This window comes from the organism of the source record quoted next, unplaced genomic scaffold, assembly GCF_019419815.1.
Source record: "Pyrus x bretschneideri cultivar Hongxiangsu unplaced genomic scaffold, Pyrus_bretschneideri_v1 Contig11, whole genome shotgun sequence".
Classification (NCBI taxonomy): Eukaryota; Viridiplantae; Streptophyta; class Magnoliopsida; order Rosales; family Rosaceae; genus Pyrus; species Pyrus x bretschneideri.
Window position 1 is genome coordinate 7,959,832 of NW_025999402.1, and position 19,618 is coordinate 7,979,449.

Consider the following 19,618-nt stretch of genomic DNA (forward strand, 5'->3'; position numbering starts at 1 on the left):
AAGGCCGATGAATTAAAAGGAAAGATATACTGCAAATATCATAATTCTAATAAGCATGCAACCAATAATTGTGTTGTGTTCTGGGACACAATTCAAAGCTGGATTGAAAAAGGAAAGTTGAAATTTCCGGAAAAAATGGCGGTCGACGTTAATCCTTTCCCTTCAACAACGATTGGTATGGTGGATGCTCACCTTCCCAAAAACAAAGGGAAGGCCGAATATGTCCCGGTGCAGCATATCCGTCGACAAAATGGTCAAACAAGATTAAAGCTTGATATCTTTTCAAATGCACCACCAACGGAACAATCGGCGCAACCCGCCGATGAGCCGATGACAAGGTCAAAATCCGACGGAACTTGTGGATCGAAGGTGTTATGTGACCATTGTAAAACACCAGTGGAGCCTGGAAGGAAGACATCTTCAACACCACCTGCGGCCCCTACAACATCGTCAACAGGGTTAAGTCCACGACATCAAGTGTTTGATCGACTCGGCCCACAAGTACGGCCGAAAGACCAGACCTCGGTCAGGCGGCGTCTGGATTTCGACGCACCTTTCTACAATGAGGATTATTATTCGCGCAATGCTAATAGTTCGGCCTCACCGGCCGATCGCAAAACTTTCAAACCACCAAGGACATCGGATCAGCGCTGGTACAGTTACAATTCTCCGACTGGTTTGTATACGGCACTGTCCAAATCCCAAAAACGTCGTCGTCAACGGATAGATTGCATGGCTCGGCGACGAGGAGCGCAGGCCAGCCCGGCCAATCAATGGCAACCAAAACAGGCCGTGGAAGATAGTAGCGAACGGCCAACCCCGACTATCATGACCGAGTTAGCCGAAGGGAAGAAAGTAGCGGAGGCTGATTTCGAAACCACCATTGAGGAAGCTGAGAAACGTATTAAGATCCTTCTCCAGCCTGGGGAAACGAGAGCTCGTCTAGAGTACTTTACACAAGAGGCCGAAAGGAAACTTTCTCCGTTACCACCGCGCGAGCCGCTTATCAAAATACGGCGCAACTTACACCCTCCGTTCCTCGGTGCATCCATGGAATACATGCGAGAATTTCATAAGAAATACTCCGCAAATGACTTGTACGGACTCCCCAAGGCATGTCAGGAAGCCCTCGACTTGGCGCTCACTTGCTCTGATGCCGAGCAAATTATCCAGAAAACTTCTGATCCAGCCATTAAAGCTAGGTTTCAACATATCCGGGAGGCTCGGGTCCTTGGTTTTGAGGTCGATCCTTATACAGATATCGACGCCGCCGAATTACCCTTTTCGCTCGAAGACCTTCAGCATTTACGCTATCATTTCGAAGTCTTCTCGGCTGTATCGCTCTTCGGCCTCACGGCCGACGAGGAAAAACGGATAGCACGATTGGATACCTATTTAGACACAAGGAACGCCCGTATTGCATATGAAGAACGAGCCCGTGCAACAAAGGACCAACGAAAATCTTCGGCAGTCCACATCGCCGAAGGAAAGGGCTCACCCGCACTCGATTTGGTTCCCACGTCTCGGATACCGGCTCTTACCGAGGAATTCAAAAGTTTGATCGAGGATTTTCCGACGACTGCTACAGAGGATAGTTCTCCGGAAGACGACGACCATGACCCCATGGGCCCCTCGGTCCTCGAACATATGGAGATCAGTATGGTCCACGTCCTACCAGCTGAATTCCAACCGAGTACCCACCAGTCAAGTTTCTTGGACGGGGACGTAGTTGCCGAGGAAGCAACACAAGTAGACTTCGTCGCAAACGACGACGATAGAGAAAACCAGAGCGGGGATAACCTTAAAACCGCTTTGGCCGAGCTATTTCCCCGCTCCCCATCGGTTAATCTCCAACACCTGAAGCCGTTGTACGTCACGGCTCACATCGAAGGATTTCCCATTTCTAAAGTGTTTGTCGACTGTGGAGCCACAGTCAACATTATGCCGATATCCGTCATGAAGGCCTTACGTCGTTCTGATAATGAACTCATTCCATCAGGAATCACTATGAGCAGCTTTGTTGGTGACAAATCTCAGACCAAAGGGGTGCTCCCGTTGGAAGTTAGCATTGCCGGCCGTCAACACATGACGGCATTCTTTATCATTGATTCCAAGACCGATTATAACGCATTACTTGGCCACGACTGGATCCACCAAACCAGTTGCATTCCTTCCTCACTATACCAAGTCCTTATCTTTTGGGATGGCAAATCGGTCGTAGTCCACCCAGCCGATAACCAACCATTTGAAACCAACATGATTCAGGCTCGCTATTATGATAATCACGTCGGCTACATCACCCTCCAAGGCCTTAACGAGGATGGGCGGCCGACGAGAATTTCGGTACAAAAAGTGATTGAGGTCGGCGCCGAGACTGTCCAACAGGATTCGGCGAGACTTGGCTTGGCGAACTTGGTCATCAATGCCGATGATTAAGCACACCACGCAAGAACGGCGTCAGGCCGCGGTTTCATCTACAATGGAACGTCTGCTGGCCCATTGGTACGCCATTACCAAGCAACCACATTTTGGCATCAATTTGATCGAATTTCTGGCCGAAGCAGATAACGACCCCGTTCTATCGTTCGATAAAGTTCAGGCTGCGCCGGCCGAACTCGAAGACCATCGACCTCAAGTCAAGGACCCGTTAGAGGAAGTTAACGTAGGCACGGCCGAGGATCCTCGAACATTATTTATTAGTGCGTTACTCCCACCGTCCATGAAGGTCGAACTCCGTAAGCTACTCTATGAGTTTAAAGATTGCTTTGCGTGGAGTTATCATGAAATGCCTGGTCTCGACCGAAACCTTGTAGAACATGAGCTACGCATCAAGGAGGGGTGTAAGCCTTTTCGACAACCTCCTCGCCGATTTTCAAACGAAGTACAACTCGGCATTAAGGAAGAATTAGTTCGGCTTCTGAAAGCCGGGTTTATTAGGACCGCTCGGTATGTCGAATGGTTGGCCAATATCGTCCCCGTGTTAAAGAAAAACGGTGCCCTTCGCATTTGCATCGATTTCCGTAATCTAAATCTGGCTACTCCCAAGGATGAATATACGATGCCGATTTCAGATTTATTAATTGATGCCGCAACTAATCATGAACTGCTATCTTTTATGGACGGTCATGCGGGTTACAACCAGATTTTCATCGCCGAAGCTGACGTCCACAAGACGGCTTTCCGTTGCCCGGGGGCACTTGGTACTTACGAATGGGTAGTCATGCCTTTCGGCCTCAAGAATGCCGGCGCCACATACCAACGAGCCATGAATATGATCTTCCACGACTTAATCGGTACAATCGTCGAAGTTTATATCGATGATGTGGTCGTAAAATCCAAACGTCGTCAAACACACCTGGACGACCTAAGGCAAGCGTTCCTTCGCATGCGCAAAAACAACCTCAAGATGAACCCGGCCAAGTGTGCTTTCGGTGTTTCGGCCGGTAATTTCCTAGGATTTTTGGTACACCATCGTGGCATCGAGGTCGATGAAAATAAAGCCCGCGCCATCATTAGCGCCCCACCTCCGACGACAAAGAAACAGCTCCAGTCGTTACTCGGGCGGATAAATTTCCTCCGACGTTTCATCGCCAATTCGGCCGGTAAAATGAAGGCATTCTCTACGCTCCTTAAACTGAAGGGGACCGACCGATTTGAATGGCGCCAAGAGCATCAAATTGCGTTTACGCAGATCAAGGTGGCCCTTTCCACTCCACCAGTGCTCGTTCCACCTTGTCGCAACAAACCCCTTAAGTTATACATTTCGGCAGCCGACGAATCCATTGGTTGCCTCCTCGCGCAAGATAATAATGTCGGGCGTGAACAAGCTATCTTTTACCTTAGCCGAAACCTGAATTCCCCAGAGATTAATTATGCACCTGTCGAAAAACTTTGCTTAGCACTGTTTTTTGCCGCATCCAAACTTCGGCATTACATGCTCCCCACAGTTACGCAGGTCATCGCCCAAACCGACGTAATTCGTTACATGCTGACTCGGCCTATGGTCAAAGGCCGAATCGGGAAATGGACACTCGCCTTATCCGAGTTCAGCCTTCAGTATGTACCACAAAAGGCCGTCAAGGGGCAAGCCCTCGCCGACTTCCTGGCACAACACCCATCCCCTTATGGTTTTGAGGGGGGCGACGTCGACATCGGTTTCGTCACCACACGCGATAACCATTGGACTATGCATTTTGATGGTTCCAGTACTTCGACCTCGGCCGGTGTCGGTATCGCAATTCAGTCGCCGGACCACTGCCGATGGTATTTTTCTCTCAAGTTAGATTTCAGCTGCACTAATAATCAGGCCGAGTATGAAGCCCTCATTATCGGCCTCCATGTTTTACACGATCTGCGGGCCCCCCGCATTCTCGTCCTTGGTGATTCTGAACTTGTGATTAACCAGCTGAACGGCGTGTTCCGCTGCATGAGTTGTACTTTAGCTCCCTACCACATGGTCGCCACCTACCTGGCCGAGTCGTTCGAACGAATCACATTTGAACACATTTCACGTATTCACAATACTGACGCCGACGAACTTGCCCAGATCGCCTCCGGAGCACAACTCATGGGGGGCAAACTTGGTCGAATTGTGGGAATTGCGACCACGGGTCAACGATCGTACCCCGCCTTGATCAATCAGCAAACTCTCCAACGCGCGCACGTAATACGTACAAGGGTAATGTCGCTCCTATCCCTACTAGAACGAGGAGATCCCATAGAAGTATGTGCCGTCGAAGTAGAACCAGATGATTGGAGAAAGACGATGTTACGGTACCTCGATAACCCCAATGGGAAGCACGACCGAAGAACGAAGGTGCTTGCCACGAATTATGTGTCGTATCAAAATGAATTATATCGCAAGGGCGAGGATGGTTTACTACTATTGTGCCTCGGCCCACACGAAGCTGCCCAAGTAATGGCCGAGGTACATGAAGGAATTTGCGGAGCACACCAATCTGGACGAAAGATGCGCTGGTTGCTCCGACGACACGGTTATTTTTGGCCCAATATATTAAAGGATTGCATCGAATATGCACGGAGATGCGTATCATGCCAAATTCATGGACCCGTGCAAAGAGCCCCGGCCGAATTGCTACACTCGGTTACTAAACCATGGCCGTTCAGGGGTTGGGCAATGGATGTAATTGGAAAAATCACGCCGTCATCAGGGGCAGCGAAGCACGCATGGATAATTGTAGCAACCGACTATTTCACTAAGTGGGTCGAGGCAAGGTCATACGCCGAATTAACTGCTAAAGAGGTATGCAACTTCGTAGAGGAGAATATTGTGACCAGATTCGGCGTGCCAGAAACAATCATAACTGATAATGGCACTATATTCACGGCCGATAGGTTTAGGGAATACGCGGCAAGTTTGAATATCCGACTCGAGCAATCTACGCCGTACTACCCACAGGCAAACGGACAGGCCGAGGCAAGCAACAAAGTGTTGATCGGCATCCTTGAAAAAATGGTAAAAGAGAAACCTGGTTTGTGGCATTTAAAGTTAAATGAAGCATTATGGGCATACCGAACTTCACCCCGGTCGGCCACTGGAACCACTCCTTACGCGTTAACTTATGGACACGATGCTATGTTACCGGTCGAGTTGAGTATAAGCTCGTTGCGAGTAATCGAGCAGAATGATTTGTGCAGTATTGAATACAGTCAAGCGATGCGACAAGAGTTGGAAGACTTAGAAGAAAGTCGAATCGACGCAGGTAACTTGTTGATTGCGCAAAAGAAAATTTCCGAACGAGCATATAACCAGCGTGTAAGACAAAAAACGTTCGGCGAAGGAGAATTGGTTTGGCAAACTGTATTGCCCGTTGGAATCAAAGACCCCAGGTTTGGTAAGTGGTCGCCAAATTGGGAAGGGCCATTCATCGTTCACAAAGTCCTCGGCAAGGGGGCATATCATTTACGAGATCAGACAGGTTCAGTTCACAAATTGCCGATTAATGGAAAGTTTTTAAAGAAGTACTACCCAGTTACATGGGAAATGCAAGAGTAAGTCCATTATACTGACAGCAAAACGACCATGGTATTGATGGCAAAATAACCATTGTATTGATAACAAAAAATTCATTACAAGAGAACAAATACAATGATTAAATTCCTAAGGGGTCGAGGGGAGGAAGGTCTCGAGGGCAGCTTTTAGCTCCAGCCACTTGGCTTCGCTCAAAATTATCTCAGCCTGCCGGGTCTTCTTGTTGCATTGCAGTTGCTGGATACGCCGTGCACCGGCAGCGAAGGCCGTTAGCCGAGTCTTGTTGGCCTCAAAGTCCTTCTCAAGCTCAGAAGCAGCGGCCGACCTTTGCCGTTGAAGGTCAGAAATCTGACGTTGGAGGTCAGAGATCTGGCGATCGAACTCGGACAGCTTGGCTTTCTTCGCCTTGAGTGCCTCCATCTCCACTCGGCCGGCCTCATGCGCGACCTTGGCCACCTTCAAGTCGTCCTCGGCCTGCAAGGCTCGCTCGAAGACAAGAAAGTGTTGCCGAGTTCGCTCCAAGAGGTCGGTAAGGAAAGAGATACCCTCCGGGCTCAGATGACCACCGCTGGCGAGGTCATTGAGACACTCTCCAACAGAGTCGAGGCCTTTGCACCGAAGAGCTTGAGAAGCAGTCAGAGACAAAACTTCGTGCAGCTTCACGAAGACTTCGGCGGGCGTGGCTCCCACCGATTCGGCCAGAGCAGCAGAGGAGCCGGCCTCACCGGTCGTGCTCTGGAGTAGAGCGTCAAGCTCCATTTCCCACGACGGCTGCACATAAGAGGAAAATTTGGTGAAGAACAGTAAAGACGTGATGTAGTGCATAAAGGAAAAAGGAGAATGTTTGAGACCTGCCGAGAAGAGACTTCGGCCATGCCCTCTGGGTCATTGCTCGAACCCAGGGAACTTAATGGCCGAGCCCAGTGCCTCAGACCGCTACGCAATTCACGCGGCCGATGGAGGTCATCTACATTTGATGGCCACGATGGCGGCCAGGAAATATAAACAACGCCCCTCGGCGCATAAAATTGCCGGTGAAATGAATGTTCGGGCACCTGACATTTAATGGTCTTAAAAACATGTATCAAAAGAGAATCAACACAAAAGAAGAAAGACTTACAAAGGCCGAAGAGACTTCCTGCGGAGGAATGGGGAGATCTGCATCCTGCGGATGAATCGGCGACTCGGCCGTGGCCTCAGGGTCGGCCATGGGTCTCTTGCCACGATCCGCCACTGGAGGAGTCGGTCGAGTGGCCGCCTCGACAACCGGAGAAGGACAGACGGGAGGAGAGCTGACTGGTCGACGACGGCGTTCCAGGGGGAACTCTTCGCTCTCGCTCTCGACATCCTGGACAAAAAGAGATTATTTTACGACCAAGAAACCTGAAGGAACAAGAGTAGAAGCAGAATTATACCTCCAAAACGACCGTTGGAGTCGGGGGTGTTTCGACAGGAGCAGCCGATTTCCCCATTTTGGGCGCCACGACCGGCTCTGAAGTATGAGCAGATGCGGGTGCGACGATTGGATCGGCCTGAGAGACGGCTGGAGGATTCGAGGTTGGAGGTGCCTGGGCAGCCGGCACAGATGGAGAGCCGGCAGAAGCGGGTGTCCCAGTAGTGTCACTGGGGACGACATGAATCTCCCGGTCGCCCTTCTTCGCCAATTTCTTGACGCGCTTAGAAGGACGAGGGGCCCCTTGGTGGGGGCCTTTGGCAGGGATCGACCGCTCGGTGACAAGGGTCCTCTTCATAGGCGCTTTCTTCGCCTTTGCCACCGCGGCGACCACCTCCACCGTCCTCGGCACGCGAACCCCTGAAAAGCGAAGTAATTAGCAACGAGGATCAGGTTGTAAAACAAAGGAGGAAAGAAGAACGAAAAGACTACCTTGGGTCGACTCCTTAGGCTGTGTCGAGGATGTTGACCTAGGACGGTCGCCGAAGATCTTCATCGCCAGATCTTCGGCCGGGGCGCCGAAGAAGTCGCCGGTGTACTCCTCCCACTAGTCCCCGAAGGTATCAGTTCCCAGAGATTCAGGGACCGCCGGCCGAATCCTGAATTTCCTGCACTTCTCTTGGAACTCCTGGTCGGACGTCTTACACTCCCTCTCAGAGGAACCGGTAAGACGCCCCCGACTTAGGAGTGACCGAGAAGCGAGCAGGGGGACGGGGCTGCCTTGAATATAGCCGAGCTGCCGGGCGACAAAATGGGGGTGGTAGACCTCCCAGCCAGCTCGGCGGGCATCGCAACCCAGTGGAAGGTCGCGAGCTAAAACAAACGACCCCCAGCGCTGACGAATGTCCGCATCCTCGGACGCGGCCCACGCGGCCGTAGGAAGCTTGAGCGAGGAAGGGTACTCCTGGCGCCGGCACACCAGGAACTCGTCATCCAAGAGGACATCTAGGCCGAGGAAGTGTTTGAAAACCTCATCGGCCCAGTGAGGTGGTGCCGGTCGAGATGCCAGTTGAAGACCGAGGGCGGCCGTTCGCTGGAAGGCAGGGACCTCCGGTCGAAGAGTAGAGAAGTAAACCTGCAACCAGAGTTGGAACACCCAGAGGGGTCCGTTCTGATGCGGGTCGATCTTACCAATGGTCGCCTCGGCCAGGCAACGGTAGAGATTGGCGAGTATGGCTGGACTGAGCGCCAGCAAGCAACCATTAGCCAGTGCCTGGGCCACCGGCATGTTCTCCACCAGGCATTTGTTCGACCGAGTACAACAAATGAATTTGTTGTACCAGTAGAAGAGGAAGGCCTCGTGCTCTCCCTTCCTAAGGCTTTCCTCGCCTCGGCCGGCGAAATGAAGAATGAGAGTGTTATAGTTGAAGAAGTTCTTGTGGAGCTTCTGAACTTCTTCCCTTGAGTGCTCCCGATCACCCCGGCTTAGCGTCTCGACAGCCCTTTCGTCGAATAGTGCCTTCAGGTCGAGAGGAGAAGGGTATCCGGAAAGGGCGGCGTCAATAGGAAGGTCGATCGAGGAAGTCCCAAGGATGGCCGAGACGTCGAGGATGGTGGGGCCGAGAGGGCCGAAAGGCAGGACCATGGTGTTGGTGGCCGAACACCATAAACTCAGGGCCGCCATGAGCAGCTCCTTATCCATGGCAATTTCCATGGTTGACAGAATAATGGCATCGTAGATGCCGAGAGCCTTCCACTCCTTGGAAAAGAAGGAGCTCATTCGGTCGACCCAGGCGGCCCAGGCCGTGGTGGTCGAGGGCCAAGCTCCTTGAGGACGAGCCAAGCACCATTTCGACCAGTCAAACCCTTGAAGAAGGGGGGTTAGACATTGCTCCTTGAGCAAGTTGGTGACAGACGACGGCACTGCGTCTTTGAAGAGGGGACCCAGAATCTGGTGGGTGGTGGCCATATCCTCTTGAAATCGCAGCGTCTTGACGGCACTGCGATCGATGAATGACTTGCACTTATTGATCTCATCGGAAAGCTTCGAAATAAAGGAGGCCATTTGCAGAAGGAAGAACTAAAAAATTGCAGAAGGTCTGGAAGGTTTGATTTGAGCAAACAAAGATGAGAAATTAGAGATTCTGGAGTTTCTGAGGGCGTAAGAGGCGAATGGCAGAAATGTGGGTATTTATAGGCTTTTCAGAATGAATATCAAACGTCTGGAATTCAAAAGCGCTGGTTCAGATTGGGGGGAAATGTAACCGGGAAAGTCTGCAATCATTTCGGATATTTTGGGAACCTGCAAAAATGGGATCGAGGAGTCGAAAATCCAGGACGCACGATGGCGTGTGGCGACAGGTTCAATGCATTTAATAAGGATGAGACGGTTCAATTAATGCACGGTTTCGAGGCCCATGAGTGAAGCTTTTAAGAACGGCGGAGAATCGACACGTGGCCACGCGTTGGGGGCGACGAGGAAAGTGCAATCATGTCTCATAAATATGCAGGAATAATGGTCATTAAAGGAGTAAAGTTCAAAAAAGCAATAAATATCTTCGCTTCTTCAAGGTCGAGGCCCGACCAAGAGGTGACAGTCGGCGACCTCAGAAGCGAGGGGGCAATGTTTGGGCCCAAAATATCTTGGGCAGGCCGAGCAGTCATATGTGCTCGGCCCAAGGTAATAACAGATGCTATGGGCCGGATAATAAAACCCGGGCCAGCTGGCAGGGTCAGCCGAATCCTATCTCAAGAGGTCCAGATAAATAGGAAGGATTGAGGAAATCCTGATGCGACCAGGATTCTCGACCAGCAAGAAATAAAGCCTCAAAGGGAGGAAGATTCAGAATCCCAGTGGGAGTAGGTTTGTTCGAACCAGAATCAAAATGGGACAAGGACTCCCAATCCAAATCAGAGGAGGTTTCAAGGAATGGGGTACTATAAATACACGAGATCATGCAACATTAGAGGGACCTTCAACTCAGCATACAATTGCCCTGCGCAAAACCTCTCAATCATCTTGATATTTTTTCCTTTCCTTTTTCCTGCCGACACACCTTCAGTTTGGATAAACAGTACTGTGGAAGCAACCGGCGAGCACCTTCAGTTTGGATAAACAGCACTGCTGCCGCAGAATCAGCCGACCAAGAAGCATCTTCAGTTTGGATAAACAGCACTGCGTCGAGGTCGACCGATTATCTATCCAAGTCTCGGTCGAGGAAGGTTTTCGAACCTTTGTTGGCGGAGGTCACCTTACTAAGCTTTCTCGGCATAGTTAGGTGTTACGAATTGCATTGCTCGGCGTACTGGTCGCCGAGTGGTTTTATGATTGGATACTCACAGGTGAGTTTCAGGGTTCGGCATTCCGACGGCCGAACTACGTTTACCATCAAGACATATATCACGTTCGAGTACCTGTGCCCATACACCTTGGTCTCGATTCGACGTGCTTATACTCTCACGAATATAATCACAGTGACCGAATCGGGCTCGGACGATTTGTGAACTCCGCAGAATTAGCAGCCTTGTCTTCAAGCTGTAGAACCCAGAGACCGAGGGTGTTCCTTCCTCGGTCGCAATCGCAAGTTAAAGAAGTCAGCAACGCGCTCAAAGCTACATCAACAAATTTTACTCCTCGGCCAGGCTCGGCCGACGAGTTGGCACGCCCCGCATTCGACCGAAGGACGTAGTTAGCTTATTAGTTACTCGGCCTGCGCGCCACGTAGGTTTTGTAATTTTTAGGTTCAACAGGTGCCAACTAAAGTTTGAATCTTCGGACAAAAACAGACACAAAACCAATAAGCTTCTTGTCCTAGACCAGTTCAATTCCTAGTCCAAATACCAAATTCCGAAGTCACCTCTTCTCTCTCCCCCTCTCCCTATCTCTATCTCTAAAATGTCGGACGGAGCTTTGACGGTCCTCGACGGCAGCCACCTGAGAGGCGTCGACCTCACCATGCTGGATGCTGACGCCAGCCTAACGGGAGCTCAGGTCCTCGACCTCGCCGTCTCCAAAGCCTCTTCCTCCCTCTTCGGCCTCTCGCTGCCTCAGAGCCTCAAGTCCTCTGCTTTGAGTCGCATCAGCCTCCAAGACGACGACGCTTTCCGAAACGCGGCGCTCGATCGCGCGCAGGCTCTGAAGGTGATCGGCGAGTACATCACGGCGATCGCCGATGAATTGAAAGGTGCTATATTTAACTTGCATAAGCACAATTGTTAATGTTAATTACATATACATTGTGTGATGAATTGTGGTATAATCCGAAAACGAGGTTCCGATGAAGTTTTAAGGATGTCTTGTGTGATTCAGGATCTAAGAAAGTGAGGATCGGTAATTGATGTAGTACTTAAACGAGTTTGAAGAAATTAAGGTGTAATTTTAGTATGAATAATTACTGTTTGACTTTGAACCTGTTTGGTAGCTAGAAATGTCGGAAATGTCGACATGAAAAATACAAAAAAAATACATTTTTCTTGTTGGTTTTGTCTTCGGTCTCTCCGATACATATGACTTGTTCTTTCTTGCTGACAATATGAGAATCAGTTGTTTTGAATCTTTGATATGTTGAACTTTTTCGGGCCGAAATGGAATAAGAGGTTTGAACTTTGAAGTACTTAAATGATGGATTGAAAGGTCGAACTTGGTTGTTTAATTTAACGTATTGAAAGGTCGAAAATGCTTGGCAAGAACAGAAGTTGGTTTAGGAGAATTTTGATTGTATGATGTAGGACGTCGGAGAGCTTTATGATTTAATGATTAGTTGATGCTTATTGCGTGTGCTCAAATTTTGTCATCACTCTTCAGATGATCCACTTGTCATATCTGTCTTGGACGGATACAATCTTCGACTGTTTTTAGAGGACGAGGATGATTTTGCAATGTTGGCGGAGAATCTGTTCACTGATCTGGATGTAGAAGATAAAGGAAAGATCAACAAGAATGAGATCGGGAATGCACTTGCTCAAATGGGAGTTGAGATGGGTGTTCCTCCCGTTTCAGGTTTATCTCGATTTCATTGCTTTGGTTGTTAATTCTATGATTATATAAATGTACATATAGTTGCGCTATCTGCAACTGAATTAAGGATTCTGCACAGAAATTAAATTAAACTAAGCCTGAAGTACCTTGACTGTATTCGTATTTTCGTTTTGCAAATCAAGAATTACTACAAGTTTCACTTACAATGATTTAGTGTTTTCACATTATTCGTTTGTGCAAATTTTAAGTGATTCTAACAACTAACATCCATTCGTGTGAACCTAGGTTTGTGGGATATTATTTCTACATTCAAATGCATGATCTTTTGCTCACATGCTTTGTTCTATACATATGGGACCAATCACATGGATTCTCATCTTCCGTTCTTTCTTATATTGCATCGCTTATCAAATCGAGTGTCTTAGTTTTTATAGAGTTGATAATTTACAAGGTGCAATTTAACAGAATTTCCTCCTTTAAGTGATATCTTGACAAAACACGAAGCTGATGGGGACGAAGAATTTGGCCAGGCACAATTTGCTCAGCTACTCCAGCCTGTCCTGCAGGAACTAGCCGAGGCCCTGGCCAAAAAGCATGTTGTTTCTATCCAGAGCATCAAGATCGTCAATGGCTCTAAGCTAAAAAAGGTAGTTCCTTTTCCCCATTATTTTACACAGTACCCTCTTGTTATCTAGAGAACTAAAAGAAATTTGCTTAAAATTGGTAACCAGGTTGACCTAAAATTTCAAACAGTTCGGATAATGCTAATCCACCTCGAGTCAAACACTTCGGGTCTTTTTTTGATTTCGAAAGTTCCAGGGCTTTAGTCTTTTGTTGGCACAAGCCTAAATTTATGTTGTCTCGATTATCTCAATGATGCATCTAATAAACTGCCGAAAACTATGCAGCTTTTGGCTGATGAGAAGCAATTGAACAATGTCGTTGAGAAGATAAAGCAAGAAGAGCACCATGGGAAGGACGGATTGGGGGATGCAGATAAAATTAGGAGTTTTCTTGAGAAAAATGGGCAAGAGTTGGGTGTGCCACCGTACGAACCCGAGGCAGTTGCTCTTTTGTACGATGCAGTGTTTGCTGATCTAAACGCAGACAAGAGTGCTCCAGAAGTAGGCCAAGACAAATTTGGAACTCTTGTCAAGGAGATACTCGAGGAATTCGCAGATCAGCTAGAAGCGAGTCCTGTTTTTTGTGATGCTTGATCATCGAGTCTCAACTCGCAGAGCGTCTTGTTTGTGCAGATAACTCGTTTATTCACGTGTTTTCGAATCCATACAACCAAAATACGAACGAATTTACAGTTTGTAATTGATAGCATGGTTGGTTTAAGGTGAATATCGCTACTTTGAGCCTTTTTGAGTGACTCAATAACTACATTATAGAGTATACAAAACAGAAAACAAGGATCTGATACAGATTGCTTTCGAGTTTCACCGCATTGTGTTCTTATTGTTTGGCATCGGATATCGACATGGAAACGATTCTCGTGCTAGCAATTCACGGACGTTGTTCGGTTCGGTTTGGTTTAAGGTTCAAACTGGTAGCATTATCTTACCAAATGGATTCATTTGGTGACCGGTTTGGTTCAGTAAAATAATGTCAAAGTGTAAATAGTAGAATGAATATGGTCGTTTTCTTACACACCAAACTAAATCAAATCAATCTAACTACGGTTCTGTTCAATTCGATTCAAAACTACACCTCTAACGTTAAAAAACAAAACAAAATTGTTCGAATTGATCAAGTGCAAATATTGAACCAAATTATTCGAATCAGTTTTTATTTTTTCGTTTTTATCTCTCATATTTCGCTATCTTTTTCATTACGTGACTTGCAAGTGAAAGATAAAAATCTTCTTTAATATCAAAATACTTTTGACGTAGAGTACTTGTGAAACACCACACATGATGCACAATTTTACACGTGACCGACCGAGACCGCTGCCGATGGAAAGGGCAGAGCCGCATGTGAAGAATGGCCAACATGTGATTGATGTGTGTCCCAAAATCCTTGGTGGATTTGGTCGAGCCAATTGCTAGCTACAAGCCTACAAGTCATTGTCCATAGACATTACAAACAGGAAAATGTCTTACGTGAAACGAATTCATCGTTATACGACGTTTTAATTCAATAATTTATTATTACGTGTAAATATTTTTTTACATATTTAGTGTTGGATTTAGAATTTGAACCTTGAGGGATCCAGTATTAAATATCTAAGTTTTTTAGATAAAAACAAAATGCAAAAAACACAAACAAAAAATCAATATATTCACTAAGACATTTATGAACTTATTATTATCAACCAAATCATGTTGCGTCCATACCGTATGCAAAGCAAAAATATCCGTAGACAGAAAGATGGGAATGGAGAAAACATGTAGTTGGTTTTTGGACAAGCTGAGCATCCACGTATACGACATGGGATCCCCTTGTTTTGCTGGTGAGTCTTTAACAGTAACAAATCTGCCACATTAGTGTCCAAAGTTTCCAGCCACGGACTCCACCGTCACCATCCTTAAGGTATTGTTTGGTACGTAGACAGGACGGAACAGAATAAATTAGGATTTATTTTATGATTTGGATAGTGTAAATATTGAAAAAGATAAGGAATATTTTTGTCTTAAAATTTTATAATTTTGTGTTCCACGGGGTGGAATCCAGGGGGAGGTGGAACAGAAATTTAACCAAATTTTGCTCCGTGTGACAGCCCGACCCACTATCTTTAGCGCACCAAACAAAGTAAAACATAGAGAAACAACCATTACCATATTCTTCCCATGCCCTTCTGTTTGTGTGGTCACGGTTAAGCCACGTTAACATTTTATATTCATATTACTTTTTGTTTTATTATTTGTATAAAAAATTAATATAAAATGTTGACGCGGCTTAACTGTGACTACACATCACATCATGAGAGCATAGGAAGAGTATGAAAATAGGAGGGCAGACAATCCTCCTCCCTATCCCACTGCATTATGTCTCATCCCATGTATCAAACGGTACCAAAAACCCCTCCCGTCCGTCAACACCATTATTATCTTTCACCATCTACAAGTTGCCAAATTTGAAATGATTGAATTGATATAATTCCTTATGCTTCAAAGAATTTAATAAGTACATATCTTGTATTCTTGTTCTGGAAATTGAATAAATTAACTACGGATCGATGAAACATAAACATGCAGGGTAGAGCAGAAAGAAGAGGAGAGTGCAAAAATCACTTCCCTATAATATGTATTCAAGTTTTGAGCTTGATTGAGACGCGCAACGTTTTTACAACAACGATAAATACTTGGCTATCCCTGGTGATATATCCTTCTTTTTCTATACTTCTCATTATGAGAGAGGAATGTATCTTTGATTGTATGCAAAAAGTAGAGGCATACATTATAATAATATAATGGTTGGAGCCACCAAAAAGATGAAGCTCCTTGAGAGATTTTTCAGTATGCCGAGAATACGGCCCGATTCATCAAGTTTCATAATACAAGTAGTTGGATAATTGAAGAAAAAACCTCCTAACCACTTGTATTGTGATACTTGGTGTACCAAGCCATGTTTCCGACTTCCAGCAACTTTGTTAGTTGTAAATAACAAGAAGACAGCAACAAGAAGCATAAACCCTTACCAAATCTTGAAAAGCAATATCCTTTGAATACTCTTGGAAAGGAAAGGGGTTACGAATTACAGGCAGAAACAAGCAGAAGTAAAGCTACCAAAGATCAATTTTTGCAAACATAGAACAGCATAATTCAGACAAGAATATTGCAGATGGCACGCTGGTTGAAAGCGGCCGGTCTCAACATCCGGGAAAGATCACGGTATTGAACCCGAAACAAAATCTTATTCAGGAAATAGAGTACAACACATGAACCGAAAAATGATTCAGAAGGGGAAACAAAATATAAAGGCACTTCTAAGGTAGAAGATTTAATCTAACAAACTAGATTTACAATGTAAAGGGGAATAAAAGCTTCCCTGCTTATTGTCCATGCACATAGATACGCGCGGCAATATCATAACCAGACCTGTTGAATACTATATGTTTCCAGTGCAGTTTCAAGGCTGTTCCGAACACTTCATTCTTTACCATCAGCAGCACGCAGCGAACCAAGTTGAACTGGGGCTTGGGTACCGACAACCTTAGATGAGCCATACACCGAGAGGTCAGCACCTTGTGCCTTCTCTTTCTCAATCTGTTCCTTGATCCAGAAGTATGTAATTCTCAGACCATCCTACACAAATAAAAAGAAAATCTTTGTTCGCATTATGCTGTAAACAGGGAGCAAACACAAAACCGACACCAATAACCCCCGACTTTAAAGAAACTTGGCGGTATTAAGAAACTGCAGAATGGGTACTCTCATGCTGTTTACCTTCAACCTCATGGTAGGCGCCCAGCCAAGTTTCTCTTTGATCAGCGTGTTGTCCGAGTTACGACCACGGACACCCTCTGGCCCAGGAATGTGCTGGATAGGCAGCTTCTTGTCCTCAAAGCTAAGAACCATCTCAGCCATCTCATTCATGCTAACCATCTCATCGCTTCCAATATTCACTGGCTCGCGGAAATCTGACTTCGTCAACCTAAATCATAAAGGAGAAGACATAAATTACAACTTTTAAAGGGGTTTCATGTGAAACACAACATATACCTAATGATTTTGGGCCCAAGAAAAACAAATAATGGAAGTTTTTGTACAAGGGCCACATTAATCTACCATACAATGTTGTAAGGTTCTGCAGAAATGAATCGAACACATGATAAAAAGATATTTCAACAATGTAATATATTCATTTGTCTTCATATCTATCACTCTCATACAATTACTCGCAGAAAATGCCCTCATAACACCTTCAGCAAGAACTGACAATATAATGCAAAGATTCAAAACCAAATCCTTCAAGGTTTAAGTTCTATGCTGACTTTATCATAATCAACCGAACTTGACTCCACAAAGCTTTGTAAAAACAGAAGAAAAAAAAAAAATTGACAACAACATCTAAGAAATTCAAGTATTTTGAATCTTAAAACCTCAAAAGAAGTGTTTTCCGCTAGAAAAGTTATGGAACAAAAAAGAAGTAATAATAATAAGGTTCTTACCGAAGAACACCTTCTACACATTCATCAATAAAAGTGAAGGATCGGGTCTGAAGTCCATCTCCCCACATCTCAAACTTATCAGTGGCAGTGAGAGCCTTTCTGCAAAAAGCAGCAGGAGCCTTCTCCCTTCCACCTATATAACAGATACAAGGAAGCAACAAAATTAGGCCAAAAAGCAATAAGACCATGGAAACAAGTCAGCTATCATTGCAATTCAAGTCACCTTTCCAGGTTCCGAAAGGACCATAAATGTTATGGAACCTTCCAATACGGCACTCAATTCCGAAGTCCTTGGTGTAGTGCTTGCACAATTCCTCAGTTGCAAGCTTCTCCAAGCCATAAGCATCTTGAGGCTACAAACAAAGGTATGAAGGGTAAATTCATTTAACACGATCAGTACTAGAGTTGAAAATCATAACCGTAAAGTTACATACCTCTGCAGGCCAAGCATCAGACTCCTTCAGGCTCACATTGGTTTCCAGCTGCTTAAATTCAGGATAAATACAAGCACTTGAAGCATAGAAAAACCTGCAGAAATCCAAATAACAGATAGAGAATTTGAGTATATCTTTAAAGCATTTTGGAGATGAGATCCAAAATTTCGAACTCAAACAATAGTTACAATATGAATTCATACATCTCAGTCAAAATACGAATTTCAACCAAGGATGAAATGTACCAAGTTTAGGACAACAAACCTCTTCACATCATTGATCCGAGAAGCTTCGACCATGTTGAAGCTAATCATGGTATTATTATAAAAGATGACGGAATGGTTGGACTGAATGAAGCCCATTCCGCCCATATCAGCTGCGAGGTTGAACACATGGTCAACATTCTTAGTAACCTTCAAGCAATTATCCATGACCCTGAGGTCAGCAAGATGGAATTCATGGCAGAACATATCTTCAGTCATGTGCTCATTCTTCTTCCAGTCAGAAGCAATGATGTAATGACCCTCATTCTTCAATCTACGGGCAATGTGGGAGGCGATAAAGCCACCTGCCCCGGTGATGGAAATTCGGAGCTTTTCGGAAGGCCAATAAGGCTCCCTCTCGAGGTTCTCATAGGTGTACGCACCATACTTAGTTTCACCAGCACTTCCCATTCTGAAAGATTATACACATAGGAAAAAGATTACCACTTTCGCACTACAATTTACCTCCATGAAAACAACAAAACCCAAAAGTGCAAATAGGAACACTAACCGACAGAACTGCTACTTAATATCATATTCAGAACTATCTAATTAAAATCCATATCCAGTGAGTAGATATTGCATATAAATTAAAAAATGAAGAAAATTTAACCCCCCAAAAAATTTTAGCAAATTGGGAAAAGAGTAAAGTAATTTAACCAGTACCTACAGAAACAAAATTAGCATCAAAATCTCTATAAATTAACATGTAAAAAAAAGTATAACCAGCAGGATTATTATTGACCATTTCAGAACCAACCCGAATGAAAACATCATCAAATTACATGGAAAAACAAATATATCTTCAAGATTTTGCTAAAATCAAGTACCTATCTCTCAGTGTATAAAAAGGAATGAAATTTTAGCATACAACCCTGCCACACAACCTACCAAAATACCAAGAATTCAAGCAAACAAAAAGAACGGTGTTATGAACAAGTTTAACAACCACAACAGCCACTGTACAAACAATTGAAAACAAACCCATCAAATGTTACAACCCAGAAGACCCATCAAACGTTAAAACTATTGGAACGAGCATGGGAGAGAAAGAGGAGAGAGAAGAGGGTAAGTGAGAGAAACCCAGAAAACCCAGTTGGGAATTTTACCTGGACAGAGCAAAGTTTGAAGCTTTGAAGCTTCGAAAAGTTGGGAATGAGAGAATGAGAGGCAAAATGTTGGGTTCAGAGGAGATGGAAGGGGATAATGATATGGGAATTGGCCTCTCAGCCTGTAAAGCTCTGCTGCTATATATAGGATACTGAAACACGGCAAACAATAGAACCCCTCTTGCTTACCAGTTTGCGGTTTGACCGTAAATAATTGAGAAAAGAGAATTCTACTCCAATGCGGATTCAGGTGAAAGGAGGGGAATGCTTCGATGGGCCCACCACAATCAAAAGGAGAAAGTTCCTAGAAACTAGGAAGATGACTGAAAG

General features: G+C 45.5%; 3 protein-coding genes across 3 annotated transcripts; 1 reads left to right on the forward strand and 2 right to left on the reverse strand.

Moving 5' to 3' along the window:
• Nucleotides 1-6,021: 6,021 nt before the first annotated feature.
• LOC125473913 (calphotin-like) lies at nt 6,022-7,941 on the reverse strand. The gene is made up of 5 exons (XM_048577337.1): nt 7,878-7,941; nt 7,408-7,805; nt 7,113-7,340; nt 6,247-6,763; nt 6,022-6,026 (listed from the first exon to the last, which is right to left on the reverse strand). The coding sequence occupies exons 1-5, from the start codon at nt 7,939-7,941 to the stop codon at nt 6,022-6,024; spliced, it is 1,212 nt and encodes a 403-aa protein (XP_048433294.1).
• Nucleotides 7,942-11,194: 3,253 nt separating this feature from the next.
• On the forward strand, nt 11,195-13,811 carry LOC125473848. The gene is made up of 4 exons (XM_048577180.1): nt 11,195-11,569; nt 12,190-12,384; nt 12,829-13,010; nt 13,272-13,811. Exons 1-4 carry the CDS (start codon nt 11,281-11,283, stop codon nt 13,578-13,580), a joined length of 975 nt encoding a protein of 324 aa, XP_048433137.1. The 5' UTR covers nt 11,195-11,280; the 3' UTR covers nt 13,581-13,811.
• A 2,394-nt stretch (nt 13,812-16,205) lies between these two features.
• On the reverse strand, nt 16,206-19,447 carry LOC125473849 (GDP-mannose 3,5-epimerase 2). Its single transcript, XM_048577182.1, has 7 exons — nt 19,289-19,447; nt 18,181-18,591; nt 17,917-18,010; nt 17,706-17,835; nt 17,483-17,615; nt 16,758-16,965; nt 16,206-16,616 (listed from the first exon to the last, which is right to left on the reverse strand). Exons 2-7 carry the CDS (start codon nt 18,588-18,590, stop codon nt 16,461-16,463), a joined length of 1,131 nt encoding a protein of 376 aa, XP_048433139.1. The 5' UTR covers nt 18,591; nt 19,289-19,447; the 3' UTR covers nt 16,206-16,460.
• Nucleotides 19,448-19,618: the final 171 nt, after the last annotated feature.

Bases quoted from the DNA above. Each gene is read 5' to 3' on its own strand.
- LOC125473849 (XM_048577182.1), bottom strand. From the start codon at position 18,590: ATGGGAAGTGCTGGTGAAACTAAGTATGGTGCGTACACCTATGAGAAC. The intron at 17,836-17,916 runs GTATGTAACTTT...CTTTGTTTGTAG, and splicing joins CTGATGCTTGGCCTGCAGAG to CCTCAAGATGCTTATGGCTT. The intron at 17,616-17,705 runs GTGACTTGAATT...TCTGTTATATAG, and splicing joins TCCTTTCGGAACCTGGAAAG to GTGGAAGGGAGAAGGCTCCT.
- LOC125473913 (XM_048577337.1), bottom strand. From the start codon at position 7,941: ATGAAGATCTTCGGCGACCGTCCTAGGTCAACATCCTCGACACAGCCT. The intron at 7,806-7,877 runs GTAGTCTTTTCG...TTCGCTTTTCAG, and splicing joins GCCTAAGGAGTCGACCCAAG to GGGTTCGCGTGCCGAGGACG. The intron at 6,764-7,112 runs GTAAGTCTTTCT...TCTTATGTGCAG, and splicing joins AGGAAGTCTCTTCGGCCTTT to CCGTCGTGGGAAATGGAGCT.
- LOC125473848 (XM_048577180.1), top strand. From the start codon at position 11,281: ATGTCGGACGGAGCTTTGACGGTCCTCGACGGCAGCCACCTGAGAGGC. The intron at 11,570-12,189 runs GTGCTATATTTA...ATCACTCTTCAG, and splicing joins GATCGCCGATGAATTGAAAG to ATGATCCACTTGTCATATCT. The intron at 13,011-13,271 runs GTAGTTCCTTTT...AAAACTATGCAG, and splicing joins ATGGCTCTAAGCTAAAAAAG to CTTTTGGCTGATGAGAAGCA.